This window comes from Lacerta agilis, chromosome 2 (assembly GCF_009819535.1).
Source record: "Lacerta agilis isolate rLacAgi1 chromosome 2, rLacAgi1.pri, whole genome shotgun sequence".
NCBI classification, from domain to species: domain Eukaryota; kingdom Metazoa; phylum Chordata; class Lepidosauria; order Squamata; family Lacertidae; genus Lacerta; species Lacerta agilis.
In genome coordinates, this window is record NC_046313.1 from 26,349,190 (window position 1) to 26,365,611 (window position 16,422).

General features: G+C 41.7%; 1 protein-coding gene across 1 annotated transcript in view; it reads right to left on the bottom strand.

The window, feature by feature from the left end:
* The window catches only part of RPTOR (regulatory associated protein of MTOR complex 1), a 312,090-nt gene that overhangs the window by 50,370 nt on the left and 245,298 nt on the right, over window positions 1–16,422 (bottom strand). Inside the window, 3 exon segments of the mRNA XM_033138999.1 lie at window positions 5,878–5,988; window positions 8,853–9,036; window positions 10,424–10,527. Of these exon segments, the coding sequence (XP_032994890.1) occupies window positions 5,878–5,988; window positions 8,853–9,036; window positions 10,424–10,527 (399 nt within the window).

The window sequence follows — 16,422 nt, forward strand, 5'->3', positions numbered from 1 at the left end:
AACTGTATATGAAGTTTCAGGGCTAGCTGAAAAACACGTTGCTCTCTCAACCCATAGCCTATAAAATATAAAGGTAAAGGGACCCCTGACTGTTAGGTCCAGTCATGGACGACTCTGGGGTTGCGGCGCTCATCTTGCTTTATTGGCCGAGGGGTCATGTGGCCAGCATGACTAAGCCGCTTCCGGCAAACCAGAGCAGCACACGGAAACACCGTTTACCTTCCTGCTGGAGGAGTACCTATTTATCTACATGCACTTTGACGTGCTTTCGAACTGCTAGGTTGGCAGGAGCAGGGACTGAGCAACAGGAGCTCACCCCGTCGCAGGGATTCGAACCGCCGACCTTCTGATCGGCAAGCCCTAGGCTCTGTGGTTTAGACCACAGTACCACCCGCATCCCTTCTATAAAGTATAGCACTATTCAAAATGCACGGCAATATTTTGTTTAGTTGTCCGCTGTCACTTGTTATCTTATTATGCCCTCCTCTGTATGTTCTTTTAATAAGTATTTTCTGGAGCAGCAGCAGTGTCTGTTCAGTGCCTTACACTGCTGCACATTAACATTTTTGAACCCAAGACCACAGTCACTGACATGAACCAACAGCCTGTGCAAATTTGTGGCTCCACAGAAATTTAGGGGCATGCTTATCTTGAACCTGGAGCTTCTAAGACTCATCCTGCATGAATCTGCCTATTCAAGTGGTTCTCAAATCACTGGGGAGGGGGGCACGTTCAGTGGACCAGTTAATACCACCCCCTGACAACTCAAAGTACATACATAATTCTTATTTTAATAACTGTACTCTTGCCTTTCTAATGCGATGAATGTGCCTGCTTCTTGCAAGCAAAGTTATATGAATTCATTGCAAGACATATTTCAGCCTTTTAACATTACCCAGCATGCAAGAAACCTATTGTACTGCCTATAGGGAGACATTTATTTCTGCTCCCTCTTCAGCTGACAGGCTCTGCATAAAATACTGTAGCAGAGTAATTTTAGAAGATATACATGTGTACACACACATACACAGGTGCAACACAGGAAGTTGTCATGCCAGTATGAATTGGCATGAATTTCTGGCAACTCATCGCTATGAACACAACCTCTAAGAACCTTACATCCAAAAACTTGTGCTGCTTCGGATGGATGCTCACAGTTCAAATTTCAATTGCCTAGTCTAATTCATGAGAACCTTCAGCGTGTCTCCTTAGTTTTGTTCTATAAATGCATCTGTGATGCATGAGGATATGTTATTATGGGGGTGAGAAGGGTGCTTTTATGTTCTTGTGATTTTAAAATGAGCCCTTGTGTCTCCTGATTTCTAATTCAGATTGCATAGACCTGATGAAGGGCTTTGACCTTGTCAGCTGAAAAGTACTCTTCACACTGCCCAACAAGACAGGATGCCCACCTAAGCTCTACAAAATGGCCATGTCCTTCCACGAGAACATGTGTGGCACAATCCAGTATGATGCTTCATCCTCAGACACCTTCCCTTTAAAGAGCAGTGTGAAGGAGGGCTGTGTTCTTGCTGCAACTCTCTTTGACATGTTCTTCCCTCTGTTGCTCTTCTATGCCTTCAGCTTGACAGAAGATGGGGAGGGGGTCTGTTCAATGTGGCATGTCTCCACACCAAGACAAAAGTGTGGTGGGTTCTTATCTGAGAGATGCTGTTTGCAGATGACGCAGACTTGAGGAAGCTCTGCAGAGACTCATCAAATGTCTTGTCCAAGCCTGCATGGAGCTTGGCCTGACCATCAGCCTGACATCTTGGGTCAGGGTGTTGCTAGCACACCATGCACCAGCATTCCTGACCCCAGGCTTGAGGTGGTAGACAATTTTGTTTAACTGGACTCCACCATAACCAGCAACCTTAGCCATGGATGCTTTCCACATGTGCTGTATCAGGAAGAACCTGGGGTAAAACATGGCAGGACAGTCTGAAAGATGTGTTGTTCCAAGGTTACCTTCTCAGCATGGTCACACTTCTGTCTCAGTGACGTCTACACTAGATTGGTAATGTCCACAGATGAAAGATGGCAGGACCCCCAATTCTATGGGGAAATGGCTTCAGGCACCAGGCCCATTGGTAGACCAACTCTGTGTTGTTCTCTACAAGCCACAGCAAGCACTGCAACTCTCTTAACAGTTTGAGTCCAATGGCACACACTTCCATTCTCTCTCAAGTCAGATAGATGCCAATGAATTCAGACTGTAGATAAACAACCTGGTGACAAATGGAAACTCCAAAGATGCATGAAATAAAGCAGGGTCAACTCTTAGTCCTACAAGATTATGTGACTTGCTGACCTCCCTCCTGGATTAGAAAGCTTTTACTTAAGGCAAAATGTTCCAGTGTTGTTTCAACATTAATACAGCTAGAAACAGCAAAGAGAGTGAGACACCAACAGTTCTGCCCTTGCTGTCGAAAAGCAGAGGTTTTAATTACACAGCAAGCAAAAACTGGCTTTTTAAAAAAAGTTTGTTGTTGATGTCCCTCTGGGACAACAGACAGGCAGAATATTTAATCACTGCAACTCTCCCAGGAAGCTCAAGTCCTATCTGGATCAGAGAAAAATTGTTTGTTAACCCTCATGGCACACAAATAAAATATGAACATAAAGTTGCTCAACATAGCATGTGAGCTGAAAGATTGTGCTGTACTTGGCCTACATTCTTGTTGTCAAATCTTGAACCCGCCCCACCCCAGCTCTCTTCTTCAGCCTTCCCACTTCACCTTGCTTGTGTGTAGGTTAGATATAATGTGCAAAATGCACAATGAAGGTTTGGCATTTTTGGTAACAGTCAGAGGCACAGCATTAGCTTGCTCACGGTATCAGATGTAATTCCAGAATCATGAATTCAGCCCTGCCTCTTTACTGTGGAGATGAATAGAAGCATGATGAGAGGGGAGGGAGCAAGTTTTTCTTTGAACACAAACCTCTGTAGTAATTAGCAAGGAAAGATACAGAAAACACAGCTGTTTGCAGCTAGTATGCAGACAGCTGCTTAGAAGCTGTCCTTCCCTGTACCATTGTGATAATTTTGGTGTCATTATTATACATAATTTATATAGCATTGTTTGGCATACAACCCATCTCTCATTCATATTCCTGTGAGGCAGGCTGCTATTATTCCTGTTTTTACTAATGGAAATACGGGCTGAAAGGTTGTCATCCAAGGTCCATGGCTGAATGGATCTAGAGCCCTCATTCTCTAAGTCCAGAAAGCAGACTGAATGACTTGCACTGTGCAATAGTTGGGCTCTTTCTCATGAGGTTTTCTCCATCTTTGAGTTTGTTTCCTAGTTGGTGGACCATAAAAAATGGCTGGGGAACACTGCCTCCAAATATCTTGTTTACAGGCCAGTTCGTCATAGGGGCTTGCCTACCCTCCCTCCTGCAGGCCATCTATCACTCTTAGAGTTTTACACCTTCTCTGATGTTGCTGCGACATTTCCTCCCTTACAATCTCTCTCTGTCCTGGTGTCCTCGCTTTCCTCCTTGGCATTTTCTGCTGGTTATAAAAGGGAAACAGTCCCTTCCAACTCATCTCCTTTCCAACACCCCCCCCCAATCAATTCACCTGGGCTTAATTCCAGGAAGCTGGCAAACACAAGGGAGCCAAACTGCCTTGCTGTCTTTCCCATATGCATGGTACCAGGATTGGCTGCAGCTCTCTATTGAATGCATACTTGATGGAAAATTTGGGTTACATTTCCTGGGAATTCTGTGGCCTCCTGCCTGGTGTGCTCCCTGCACAGTGGGGTAGCCATGACAGTGTGTAAAGCACTAGATTCCCCTGGTGGGTTAGGCTCAGGGGACAGCATCTGTGAAGCTTCCGCCTTAGGCTATGGGGCTCAGGACCACCAGCCTCAGATTATATGTGCTCCAAACCACCAGCTTTGGGCCCGGTGGGCTCTGAATTACCAGCTTCAAAAACCTGAATTACCAGCATGGGTTACAGTGAATGTGTGAGCCCTAGGAGAGGAGATTGCAGCCACTTTGCTCTCACTGGTCATTCTGCTGCTGCAGCTAAGCCATGGCTTGGCATGTCTACTGAACTTGAGTTTATGGTTTATATCTATCTAGACTAACCATGAACCAAGGTTTGCCCTATGGTTTATAGCTCATGGGTTCACCGGGAGAGCTAAACTACGAGTCCAGGTCTAGAAAACACACTATGTCATGCTTACTTCAGTGCAGCACAGCAGGAAAACAACCAGGGAGGAGCTAAGGGGCCACAATCTCTCTGGGAGTCTGTGCAAGTCATTTTACTTTCTACTATGACTGTTTGATTGTATGGCAACAAAGCTGCCCTGGTAACATACCATTAAGAACACTGAACCTGCTCCATGCCTGAACTAGAGAGTGGCTGCCACACTAAGTACCTAGAATCTTGTATGGCAGAATGGGAAAGAAATCTGGCATCCTTTATGCTGTGCTGTGTATGTGGAAAGGGAGCCTGCAATCCTGTTGATCCACATATAGGTTCTTGCTACCACCCAGTATGGCCCATTATACCTTTTTGCAACAAGAGGGACTACAAACAGGGCTAAGACGGAGGCCCTAAACTATGTCATGATCAAGAGAGCCCATAGCATTACCTCCAAATGTGTACTATTCTAACAGAAAAGACAATGAAATAATACACTTATATATTGAATATATAAGTGGGGATACAATTAAAAACTAACAAACTAACCAAAGCATATATCTTGCAGTATTCATGTTATATAATGTACCTTCTTAGCACATATGATTTTTTTTTAATGTAGAGCAGCACAAGAGCCATTAAACATGCAGTCTATCACTTACTAAGTGGAAGAGTCCACACAGCATCTACTGTGTGTGTTCTGCACATAACACAAAATGTAAAACACTTTCTTTCATGATTTTTTTTGAGAGCAAAGCCATGGATGTCACCCAATGAGAGTTGATTTATAAACACAGTATGATAAATATGGTACTAAATATATTATTGTCACATCAGAACAAAAATGTATGTTCTCCTGTGTTTTAACAGATCATAAAAACTTTAGAAATCTTTGGGAGGGGGGTTGTATGTGTGTTTTGTATTTAGAGGCCCCTCATAATCTGAGCCCCTAAATTGTATCTTACTTAGCTTGTGCATTAATCCAGCACTGGCTATAAACATATGTAACCTCTGACTTTCATGCCCCATGCCTTTCTTCAGTTCGCAGCACAATCACAGGGTTCCAATGGCAGGACTCTGAATGTGGCAGAAGCAGGGACATGCTTATGAAAAATTGTTTCCTATAAAATACAAACCACCACTCCCCTTCCACACACATGTATTATTTTCCTACTGCTGATAAAAACCATACGGGATGGATTCAGGATGAGCTGGGAAGTGTTAGCTAAAGCACAAATCTGACAAGCAGTTACAAAGCATCTGAAGTATCTGAAGAAGTGTGCATGCACACGAAAGCTCATACCAAGAACAAACTCAGTTGGTCTCTAAGGTGCTACTGGAAAGAATTTCCTATTTTGTTTCGACAAAGCATTCTGTGAATGAAGCCTGCAATATTTATTCATCTGCATGCCAGGCTATTACTGAAGAGAAGGGATCAATAGCTGCTGGGTTTTGTTTTGTTTTGTCTTGTTTAAAATAAATAAATAAATGTTCAACTCCTGGAACAGAAAGTAAATGAAGAGAGAGAGAGAGAGAGAGAGAGAGAGAGAGAGAGGACCATGAATGAGAACCTGGCAGTGTGAACATGCATGTGTGTGTGTGTGCATGCATGCGTATGCATGTGTGTACATGTGCAAACAATAATTTGATTTTTAGGGTGAGGAGCATTCAGTCGATTCTGCAATTCAGAAAAGGGCTTATAGAAGAAAGGCAGACTGTACCTTCATCACCGGTTGAGCAAAATACTTGGCACTCCAGTCGCAAAACCCCGTCTGCATTGTTGCTGACATGAAGTTTTTATGCCCCACAGTATCATCGGCATCATCGGCTGTCTGTCCAGAGAAAAGTGAGGAAACAAAGTTACACGTGCTTCAGTTACAGTACCTGCACATCTGGTTTGTCTGAGTGTATATCACATCAACCACAGTAGGACGTCACCATCCAATTATAGTTTATTGGAACAACCTCTCCCCCGCCAAATCAGAAGACAGCCTAGTACAGTGGTACATCTGGTTACAAACGCTTCAGATTACGAGCTCCGCTAACCCGGAAGTATTTGCTCCTGGTTGCAAACTTTGCCCCAGGATGTGAGCGAGAGGCACCATTAGCGAAAGCGCGCCTCAGGATAAGAATGGTTTCAGCTTAAGAACGGACCTCCAGAACGAATTACGTTCGTAACCAGAGGTACCACTGTATATTATTTCTGAAGCCAATCGTGACATAATGTGGCCATATTCTGCTCTCAAATATTACATGCCACAGAAGTTGCTATGCCCTGTAAGGAAGTATCTTGTATGTATCTTGACCAGGGGTCAACAAACTTTTTCAGCAGGGAGCCGATCCACTGTCCCTCAGACCTTGTGGGGGGCCGGACTATATTTTGAAATATATATATATATATATGAATGAATTCCTATGCCCCACAAATAACCCAGAGATGCATTTTAAATAAAAGCACACATTCTACTCATGTAAAAGCACACTGATTCCCGGACCATCCGCGGGCCACATTTAGAAGGTGATTGGGCTGCATCCGGCCCCCAGGCCTTAGTTTGGGGACCCCTGATCTTGACCATTTCGGTAACACTAACTAGGGGAAGCACTTCTTAGGGCTGACAACCTTTGTATCTTTCTGTGTGGTAGATACCAACAATCTTCTGTGATCCTTTTCAAGGGCAACGTACACTGCTAAGCTTAACCAAATAAAGTCAAGCTCTTTTCCCAAATACAAGTACAGTATGCTGTTAAAGAGTCACACAGCCAGGACTGAACAAAGTAGCTGAGGGAGCCCCCCAATCATATTTGCAGTCATATATGCTTACTACTGAAATTGGTGATGAGGCCACTCGGATGAAAAAAATATATGAAAATGCTCATTACATTTATATATGCCACTGTCTTCCAAGGTTTTCCCTGCTCCATTTCATTCTCAAAGCAACCCTGTGAGGTTGCTTGGATTGTAAAAATTGGCAAAAAAAAAAAATCTTACTGTGTGACCTTGGGCAAGATTTTTTTTTTTGGCCAATTTTAAAAATGGATTTTCCAGGTCTTAACCTAATTATACAAATTATTTCCAAATGAATACAATTTTGTTTAAGTGACTTCCCATGTGTCATTCTTGATGCATCCTTGTCTTCTGATGTTACTGCTTTTACAGCACCCAGTGAGATTTATGGCTGAGTGGGGAACTGAAACTGAATCTCTCCAGTCCTAGTCCAACATTCTAACCACTACTACACCACCCTGACTTTGACCAGCTTGGTTCCTCAAGCTTTACAGTATTTTCTATGAAAGTTGCTACCTATGAATCAGGTGGCCGGGTGCTATTCCCAATTCTACCACTGCCTATAAGAAAAGACAACATTGACATGTTTCCAAATGGGAGGTGAAGGGGGGCCATAGAAGAATTCCAAAGATTGCTATAATATTATAATAAGTAATAAATAAATTTAAGGACTATGTGTTATAGTGCTCCCCCAAATGCTGTACATATTTGTTTGAAAGAAGCGTATGAATTTAGGCCTTTGTAAGGAAATACACACACACACACACACACACACACACACACACACACACTGGCCTAGTGAAAAGTATATTAATGCTGTTCAAGAGGCAGAGACCTGTATTCTCTAGGGTGCCGATTTTAATATTGAACAGGGCACCTGTGTCTTCAGTAGAAGTACAAAAGGGAGAATTTCAGAAGGTGAAGCTTCTCCCACCAAAATGACAAGAGAAACTGGCATGTCCACATTCAAATATCCTTTCTATGAAAATACTACAGAAAAAAGAATCCCACTTTTAAATTGCATCTGGTAACCCAAATGGCTCCTGAGACATAGGGCTGCAAGTGTTTTCCCTTATAGTAAACACTGCAGAGAGACAGGGCCCAACTGAAAGATCCCTGACATATGTACCCATCTCAAAAAGGTTTTAAAACACTAAACCACAATGTTTATTGTGTAAGCTGTAAGTTCACACAAAAGCGTAGCGCATGAAGATGCCTTTATCAAGATGCATTAACAGAATTAGGTTACAAAAGGAAACCGTATTTTCAGGGAGAGAAATTGCATGCCATCAAGAATGGCAAAATATGCAGTGAGGAAGAGAGGCTGGAAAAGATTGCAGGCATAGTATCACATTTCTAGCTGCCAGAGATTTTTCCTGTATCACATTATTATACTAGGTTATGACTATCATATCTGAAGGACTGCCTTCACTTATACTTTCCGCTCAGACTAATCAGCACTAGAACTTGTACTCTACATTTATTTTCTTGCTGCATTTGTCACTGTATCCATGGTGTAAAGATTTTGTTTTGTAATAGGACTGAAGGACTCAAGCTATGAAGCTCACCAGGTGACCTTGGGCTAGTCACGATCTCTCTGCCTACCCTACCTTCACAGGTCATTGCAAGGAAAAAACTAAGGAGGAAAAGCAATTTAAAAATATGTTATATGCAATAAATCTGTTGCAGTTATTGTCTTTTGTTTTGTTGTTAAGTCACATGGTGGTGGTTGTTTCTTGATTTTGATTTTTTAAAAAGCTGTAAAGGTAACAACAATAAATAAATAAATATCTTGTTTGTATTGCCAGGATTACAGGAAAAATAAATATGACATAGCAAAAACTGGAGGAGAAGAAGCAAAACAAATGAGAGTTATTTCAGGGAATGAGACAGGGAAGACTATGATCTTACCTGATCTGGGCCCTTGTCAAACATTTTCCTTGTCCTAGGAAACTGGTGGGAGTGTGGAGTGTATTGCACCCCCATGTTGCCCACATTTGCAGGTCTTACAGATGACATGTCCCGGTTGACCGGCTGCTTTGTCACATCATTGGTCAAGCTGGAGCTACTGGTGCTGGTGGTTGGTGGAGATCCTCTAGAAATGGGAAATCAAATATGGGTGGAAATATTGCTGTACTCACTGGCGGAGGAAGAGGAGTGCGGGGGGAGTGTACCGCCCCTGGCAAAGTGATCCCAATAGGGTGCCATCGCGGCTACCCCATGCCCACGCTGGGCGCCATGCCCCTGCAGGCAGTGTGCCCCGCCCCCAGGACACGCACCATACCCCTGCGGGCGGCGCGCCCCGCCCCCGCCTGCTCTCTGCCCCCCGTTGCTGGAGCATAAAGCTCTGTCACTGGCTGTACTGGATATTGTTTTACCAGCAGAATAGGAAATCAGACTGCTGCAGAAGATGGCCTTTTGCAACTACAAATTTAAGTTTTCTCTGTCACTTTCCACTTTATTTATTCTTGTGGGTAAAGCCATTCTGTTTTTCAACACTAGGTGCTTTTCCACCCCCCACCCCACAAAGTGGTACCAGTTGGCCTTTGGTCAGTTGAGATTGTAAAGGGAAAAATGACATTTGAAATTAATGTTGGAAATCCCTGCAGAAGCGTTGATGCAGCAGTTGTAAAATCATGTCCCCCTATCTGCAAGTAGTGTAGAGTTATCCCTGATGGAAGGGTTACTAAGCACAAATGAAGAATGTATGTTCTGAGAAACTTTTTCCACTTCTAATTAGTACCTAAAAGCCATGCATTATATTTGGTGCATTATCCCCCACCCCGCATCTAGTTTACTATTGTCTATTCTACGCTGACTGGCGACTGGCAACAATCTCCGGGGTTTCAGACTGTGGTCTCCCAGCCTTATTTGGAGAAAACCAGGGACTGAACCTAGGAACTTGTGCAGTCAAAGCAGATGCTCTATTACTGAGTTATGGCCATTCAAAAACCAAGAAAAAGTGTGTATCCTATAATGTCTGAAGGGTAGCATTTTAAATAACTGAATATAAGTTTTAGGAAACAAGACAATGCAACAACTTTCCAATACATTCTCCTAGCCTCGGGGGGGGGGGGGGGAAACCACACATTTGTGTCACATTTCAGACATTATAGGATGAGATCAACACTTTTTTCAACACAGAGATTAATCTCCTTCTTTGATGGCTTCAACAGTTACGTAGGACACTGTATATGTCACTTCTGACTAACTTTTGGCAAAGGGATTAGAAAGCATCTCTAATGTGGGATGAGTCAGAGTCAATTTACAGGGATACTTTTGCAGTGTTGCAGCCTTCACTACAAGGATTGTCAGATCAGTTTTACAGAGTGAGAAGTTTGTCCTAAATTGTCCCCTTACGTGAAATATACAATAGCTTACCTCTCCAGACAGCGGAATGTCTGCATGGCACACAGATACACATTGCTCCTTAAGCACTAAATCAGCTATGCATAACAAGGGATTTAAGATGTAGTACTTACCCCACTTGGTGTATGTGCATGCCCTTGTTGGTAGGACTGGCTGGGGCAGACTGTGTGAGAGAAGAAGTGTCAAGGATGCGCTGGGGGCGGGCATTTACCGTCGCCTAGGAAAGAAAGAATGGAAAAACCGAGAAAGAACAAATGCCAGTCATAGGAATAAAAATATTTTTACCACCAGGAATAACCTTACTGAACCTCAATATCAATGGTGGAAAGTGGAAGCAGTTTTTAGCACTGCTATAGTATTGCTATACAAGTTAGATATATGCACTTACCACATAAGGCAGGCATGGCCCAACTTGGCCCTCCAGCTGTTTTGGGACTACAACTCCCATCATCCCTAGCTAACAGGACCAGCGGTCAGGGATGATGGGAATTGTAGTCCCAAAACAGCTGGAGGGCCAAGTTTGGCCATGCCTGACATAAGGGTTCATCTGATGCCTATTAAAAAAAAGGTTCCTAATTCATATGCAAGATATAATATGTTAACATTTGCATTGGTACTTTGGGGGCAGGATCTGGCAATGGAAAACAGGCAAATGAGGTTACCTTTACAAAATGAAAAACTCATTAAAATGACCAATCTGACCGAAATGCCAAACTTGAACTTGATGCCTCAGCAAAAGTTCTTTCCAATATATTGTGGAGACAAATTTCCAGAAACTAGAACATTCAAATCTGCAAACAAATGGACATGTGTGAATGGTGCTTTATAAAAGTAGCTTAATCCACCTGAAGCCATAGAGGGAATAATATTCCTTCCGCGTTCAGGGGAGAAAAACTACTTCCTGACCTCATAACTGGAGTCACTTCCCTCCAAATTCACTTGAGATACTGGGCTGGCGTGAGGCAATAGATTCTGAGGCAATAACTTCAGAAACAACAGCAGCAATAACTTTAAAACCAACAACAACCATAACAACAAAGAAGCAGGAAAATATTTGCAGCAGCTCTTGCAATTCCCAAAAGGTATTCAGATAAGCTTCTTTCACCGCCTTTAGAAATCTTAGGCCAGGGAGGGATGGGAACAACAAGCAAAGAAGTGCGAAAAACCAGGCTTCTTATTCAGCAGACGCTTCACTTATTGGGGTGTGTCAAATCCAAAAAAGACTGAGACTATGGCCATTAAGATCTCTGCAGTTTACACAAAAGGTGTAAAGAGCCACTGACAAGGCATTTGGGAACTTGGGGAAATAAATAGCATAAACAGCAGGCCGTTTTCCAGTTGTACCTGCAATTGCACTTTACACCCAAAATTGCTGGGTTCAAACTGGATGATTGCAGCAGCCGTGCTTGAGGGCACATATTGCCTCTCTCCTTCAGATTTCACCTTGTTGAGCCGGCGTTTTGAGGCAGTTTTCTTCTCTCCTCCCCAGCTCATTAGGAAAAGGATCAAGGCCATCACTAGCACCATACCCTTGACTGGGGAAACTGCAGTTGATGTAGTAACAGCCACATCTATAAGAGCGAGAAGCTGCTGCTCGAACAGCCAGCGTGACAGGTTACATTTTGGGATCAAATTGGCTCTCCACCATGTCTTAGATGGCTATGGAATTTGTGTAGCAGTAAATTATATTTTTGAAACCCTTATTGTCTAACGCTTATTCCCCTGCTGATTCTCTTCTGTTGAGGGCATGCAGAGTTATTAAAACCCAGAACCTTTATATGGTCTTCTAGGACCAGACAAAATATTCTTCTCCATCTGACCCTCATCAGTGGTGTAGGCGAGTTTTTTCACAGGGAACCTGCAAGTTACACCAAAACTGGAAACATACTTTATGTTTCCCAATATTCCAAAGTCATTAAGTTGGCTTTGAAAGAAACACTCAAAGGCTTTTTGTTATAGGTTAAATCCAGGATACATCCATATATTGTTGGACTCCATGGTCAAAGGTCAGGGGTGGTTTAAGCTATAAAGCTGTAGTCTAGCAACACCTGGAGGGCCACAGGTTGGCTTGCAGTATGTTAACATAGGAGGAAACAGTTTTCCTTCCTTCTCTGCAAATAAAACTGACTTCAGGAAGCTAGGAGACCTTTTAGGGAGGCTTTTCAGAGGACAGCTTTCTGTCATTGCAGCAAGAACTTTGGATTGGAACTGAAATATTTAGCATTAATAACAATATTGTTATGACTCAACAACAGTATTTGTCTTTGTTTGATGGTACACAATACAGTGCTCTGAAAGAAGAGATGTTCAGGCCCCTAAACTGTTTGACCTAACACCACAGCAAAGATGTACAGCAGCTTCTGAAGCAATACTTATCCCTTCCAGTAGCTCAAGGCCTTGTTAACACTCTTGTTATATATTTTGATGTCAAAGGTTTGCAATCTTGCTAATCTGGAGGGAAAATCTTTTGACATGCTGGTTTGGAGCTATTCATAGGAAATAAGGGGAGACAAATGTATTATTGTATATATGATTACAGCAGTTTGTAGGTAGTCCCTTACAGCTAAATTTAGAAACTTAAAATAAGGAAGGTTGACAGCCTGGGTAGACAGGGCCAAGGAACAAAAACTCTTTAGTGTGCCAACATGTACACTAGCATCGTGTATATTTCAATTCTACCCAGAATGAAAGTTAATTCATTGAACAGAGCCAAACCTTACTGTTTTGGTGCATGTGTAGAGTCATGCAGCTAAGCCTAACTTTCAATGCAAGTTCACATTTTATTAGCTTCTAAAAAAGACAGACAGGGAAAACTTAAATGATAATTTTGATGTGTTGATGAAAAGTTTCCATTTTTACCATGGTAATTGGCCTTGCAATGCTTCAAGAGTTCACATGATTTAGGAGTGAGTTTTGGATTGATGGATGTTTAGTGTATATCATACTTCATGTGATGGGCAGCATTCTATGTTGTTTGGAGTCTGCTATGCCAGTTGAATTTTATAATGGATCAATGGCTGTATAAATAAAGCTGATCTGATGCTTCAAGATCAAGTGTATCAAACTTCACATCTTTTCAAGAACATGGCAAGTAGGAATCTCCGTTAGAAACGCTCTAGAGTATTCATACCATCATTCCAGGTGCTAAAACATAACATATTATTTTTACAACCACATCAAAATAGTTGTCCCACTGGAAGCCCCCTGTGATGAATGAAATTTGCTCAACAGCCAAAGCACAATTCAAGCTATGCTGAGTTGTCAAATCATCCTAAATTTTAAAAAGCAGAGATAAGAGATAAAGGTTGTATGGCCAGTCACTATAATGAAATGCCATAAAACTAGAACCTAGGCAATGATGTAATAGTCTAATTTTTTCATCTTCAAGGGTTTAAACTTGATCCTTTTAAGTTCAGTCACTTAGAAACAGGTGCTTTGGAAGCTTTGAAAGGTGATGAGGAAGACCACTATGCAAAGTTCACCTAGGCACATAACAATGGCAGTTCAGATAAAAAACTCTTAGTAACTCCTGAGGATTCAACAGAAAAACCTGGAGCTAGTTCACACATTCAACAAAAATGGGGAAGTGGCAGACATTCAACTTCTAACATAAAATTTAAAGAGGAAACTGCTGGTTTTCCTTAATGCATTTCATTAATGCATGAGATCTATCATGACTTCGAAAGAGTAGATTCAAGCATAAGGTGCAACCATTTATGAAGTTTACTTATGATAAACATATGAATCAACACTTTATAATGAACCTTTGCTGACCTATCACAAGTGCAGATATCCTGTCTGCTCAGCAGTACCAGTAATCATCACTAGGTAAACACAATCAGTGCTCAGTGTTATGTCAGCACTGTTTCACGGGGCACACAAAAGGTCACTGCAACAGTTCCTTTTACTATATGATAACTGTCAGTTATGTATCAAACGCTTAGGTTTCCACTGCATTTCCCATTCCACCAAAGAATGCTGAACAACACCCTGCCAAAAAGCGTAGCCATTTTCTGTTGTCTTCTTTATGGAGCCAAGAAAATGCATAGTACATTCTGGGATGTGATCCAGAAATTCTTGTGTGAGCAGAAAACATCTATTACCACCAGGTTAAAAGACTATCTGAACAAGTACGCCAAATGTGAAATGCCACAATTTATTTATTCTACATGATGTTGTAAAAGCTCAAAGAGTAAGAGACACAAAGGATGAATGGCAGGTGAATAATTGGCAGCAGCTAAAATCCTTGGCCACAAAGAACATTTTCTGCTCCCTTTACTATTTCCCAATCCCTGGTTTCTGCAGTCACACATATTTCCCGTATCATCACATGGCTGATTAGTGCTTTCTACTATATATCATCTATATATACAGTATTTCCTGGAGGTTGGGAATGGCATGGTCCATTGTAGATCCTGTCCACCATGCAATTCTGTTATGCCACACATGAAAGTACATCAGCTTTAATTCCAATATGTGCAAATAGCCAGAGGCATCATTGAATAATTCTATTATTACACTGGTTGAAAGGAAGAGCTGTAGAAAAATCACCATGGGAAAAATTCACCATCTTAATATGATGATGACTCAATCTGGAGGCCATGCTTGCTAAATCACCCGGTTGCAAGAAAGGATTACTCAAAAATGTCATACTCATACTCTATTGTATCTAAATAGCAAAAATCTGGTCTACGGGTAAGTGCACTGTATATGTGCATCCATACTGTTGATCCATATCCATACTGTTGATCCATTCATTTTCGGTATCAGGAACAAGATTTTTCATTCTTTATGCTTAAATTTGTCTGGTACAGAGTTGTAAAACTAGCCAAAGAGATCTAGCCAATCAGCTGAGATTAATGGATGTAAAATGTAAAGAAACATTTTAAAAGAAAAATTAGCACTGTAAGGAGAACAACAGGTTTAAACATGACACCTCTCAGCGCACTAAAATAGTGACATCTCTCATGGCACATTTAGCCTCAAGTTCTTGAGCTACATTGTTGGAATGAATAATCAGCAAGAGATCTCGCCTCATGTTGGACTGGCTCATGTTTGTTTGTTTGTTGGAGCAGCCAGAAGGGCTTGAGCCAAGAACATAACAAAGACAATATCCAAATAGCCCCTAGCTGCAATCTAGAGAGAGTGATGGGGGAAGTATTTTCAAGAGCAAATATTATCTAAATGTTTAGGTAGTGCTTTATTTGTGGTAGAAGATTTGTTATCACAAGTGATTTCCAAAACAGTCCATTTATCAACACTATTTGAGCTAATAATTCCAAAAACAGCAGTGATGGCAGCCTCTGGAGTGAAACACACATCATCCTTGCAAAATGAAAAATAGCAATAACGGTGGTGCTTTCAATCCATACAGGAGAAGTGAGGAGTGGGATGGGGTATCTGCATGCTGACTCACATGTACTAGATCACCTGCACTGGGCAGCAGTTGTGGCTTCAATCTGCAATCCAGTCTTACTCTCACTTGCATAATCTAAATGAGTTTGCAAAGAAAATAACCAGAACTGCAAGTCAAATTTACTAGCTGGCAGTAAAGGAAAGCCCCATTTACAGGGTTATTCATGTTACATAATTCAGTTGCTTCTAATAACTATTATCTGATCAGCTGCCTCTAGTACCTTCTTGCTAGCAATTGCCTATTAGGCTCTTCTGGAGCTGTTTGGGCATCTACTCTCCTGTTTCTTTCTCCCCTCAAAGGATAGAGTTGCAGAAGGCGAAGAAGGGCAATGTTAAGAGTTAAGTTTCAACCCTCCACAAAAGCAGAGGTGAACTAGGATAAATAGCTGTATATTGTGTTTTTGGGAAAGGGGCTGCTACAGGAAATCAGTAACAAGTTTATTAATGGGATTAAGGCACATTCAGTCTAATCACATAATGCATAATTATAAAATTTCCCCTTTCCCCCTTTCCCCCTGTATGACCTGTACCTGATTTAGACTGCAAGAAATTGTTGTTTTTGCAGGGTGTGGAAAATTAACTATTTTTTTCATTTTAAGTGCTATTCCTCAGGCTATAGTTCTTCGATTAAAGTACCGTATTTTTCGCTGCATAAGACACACTTTTTTCCTCCTAAAAAGTAAGGGGAAATGTCTGT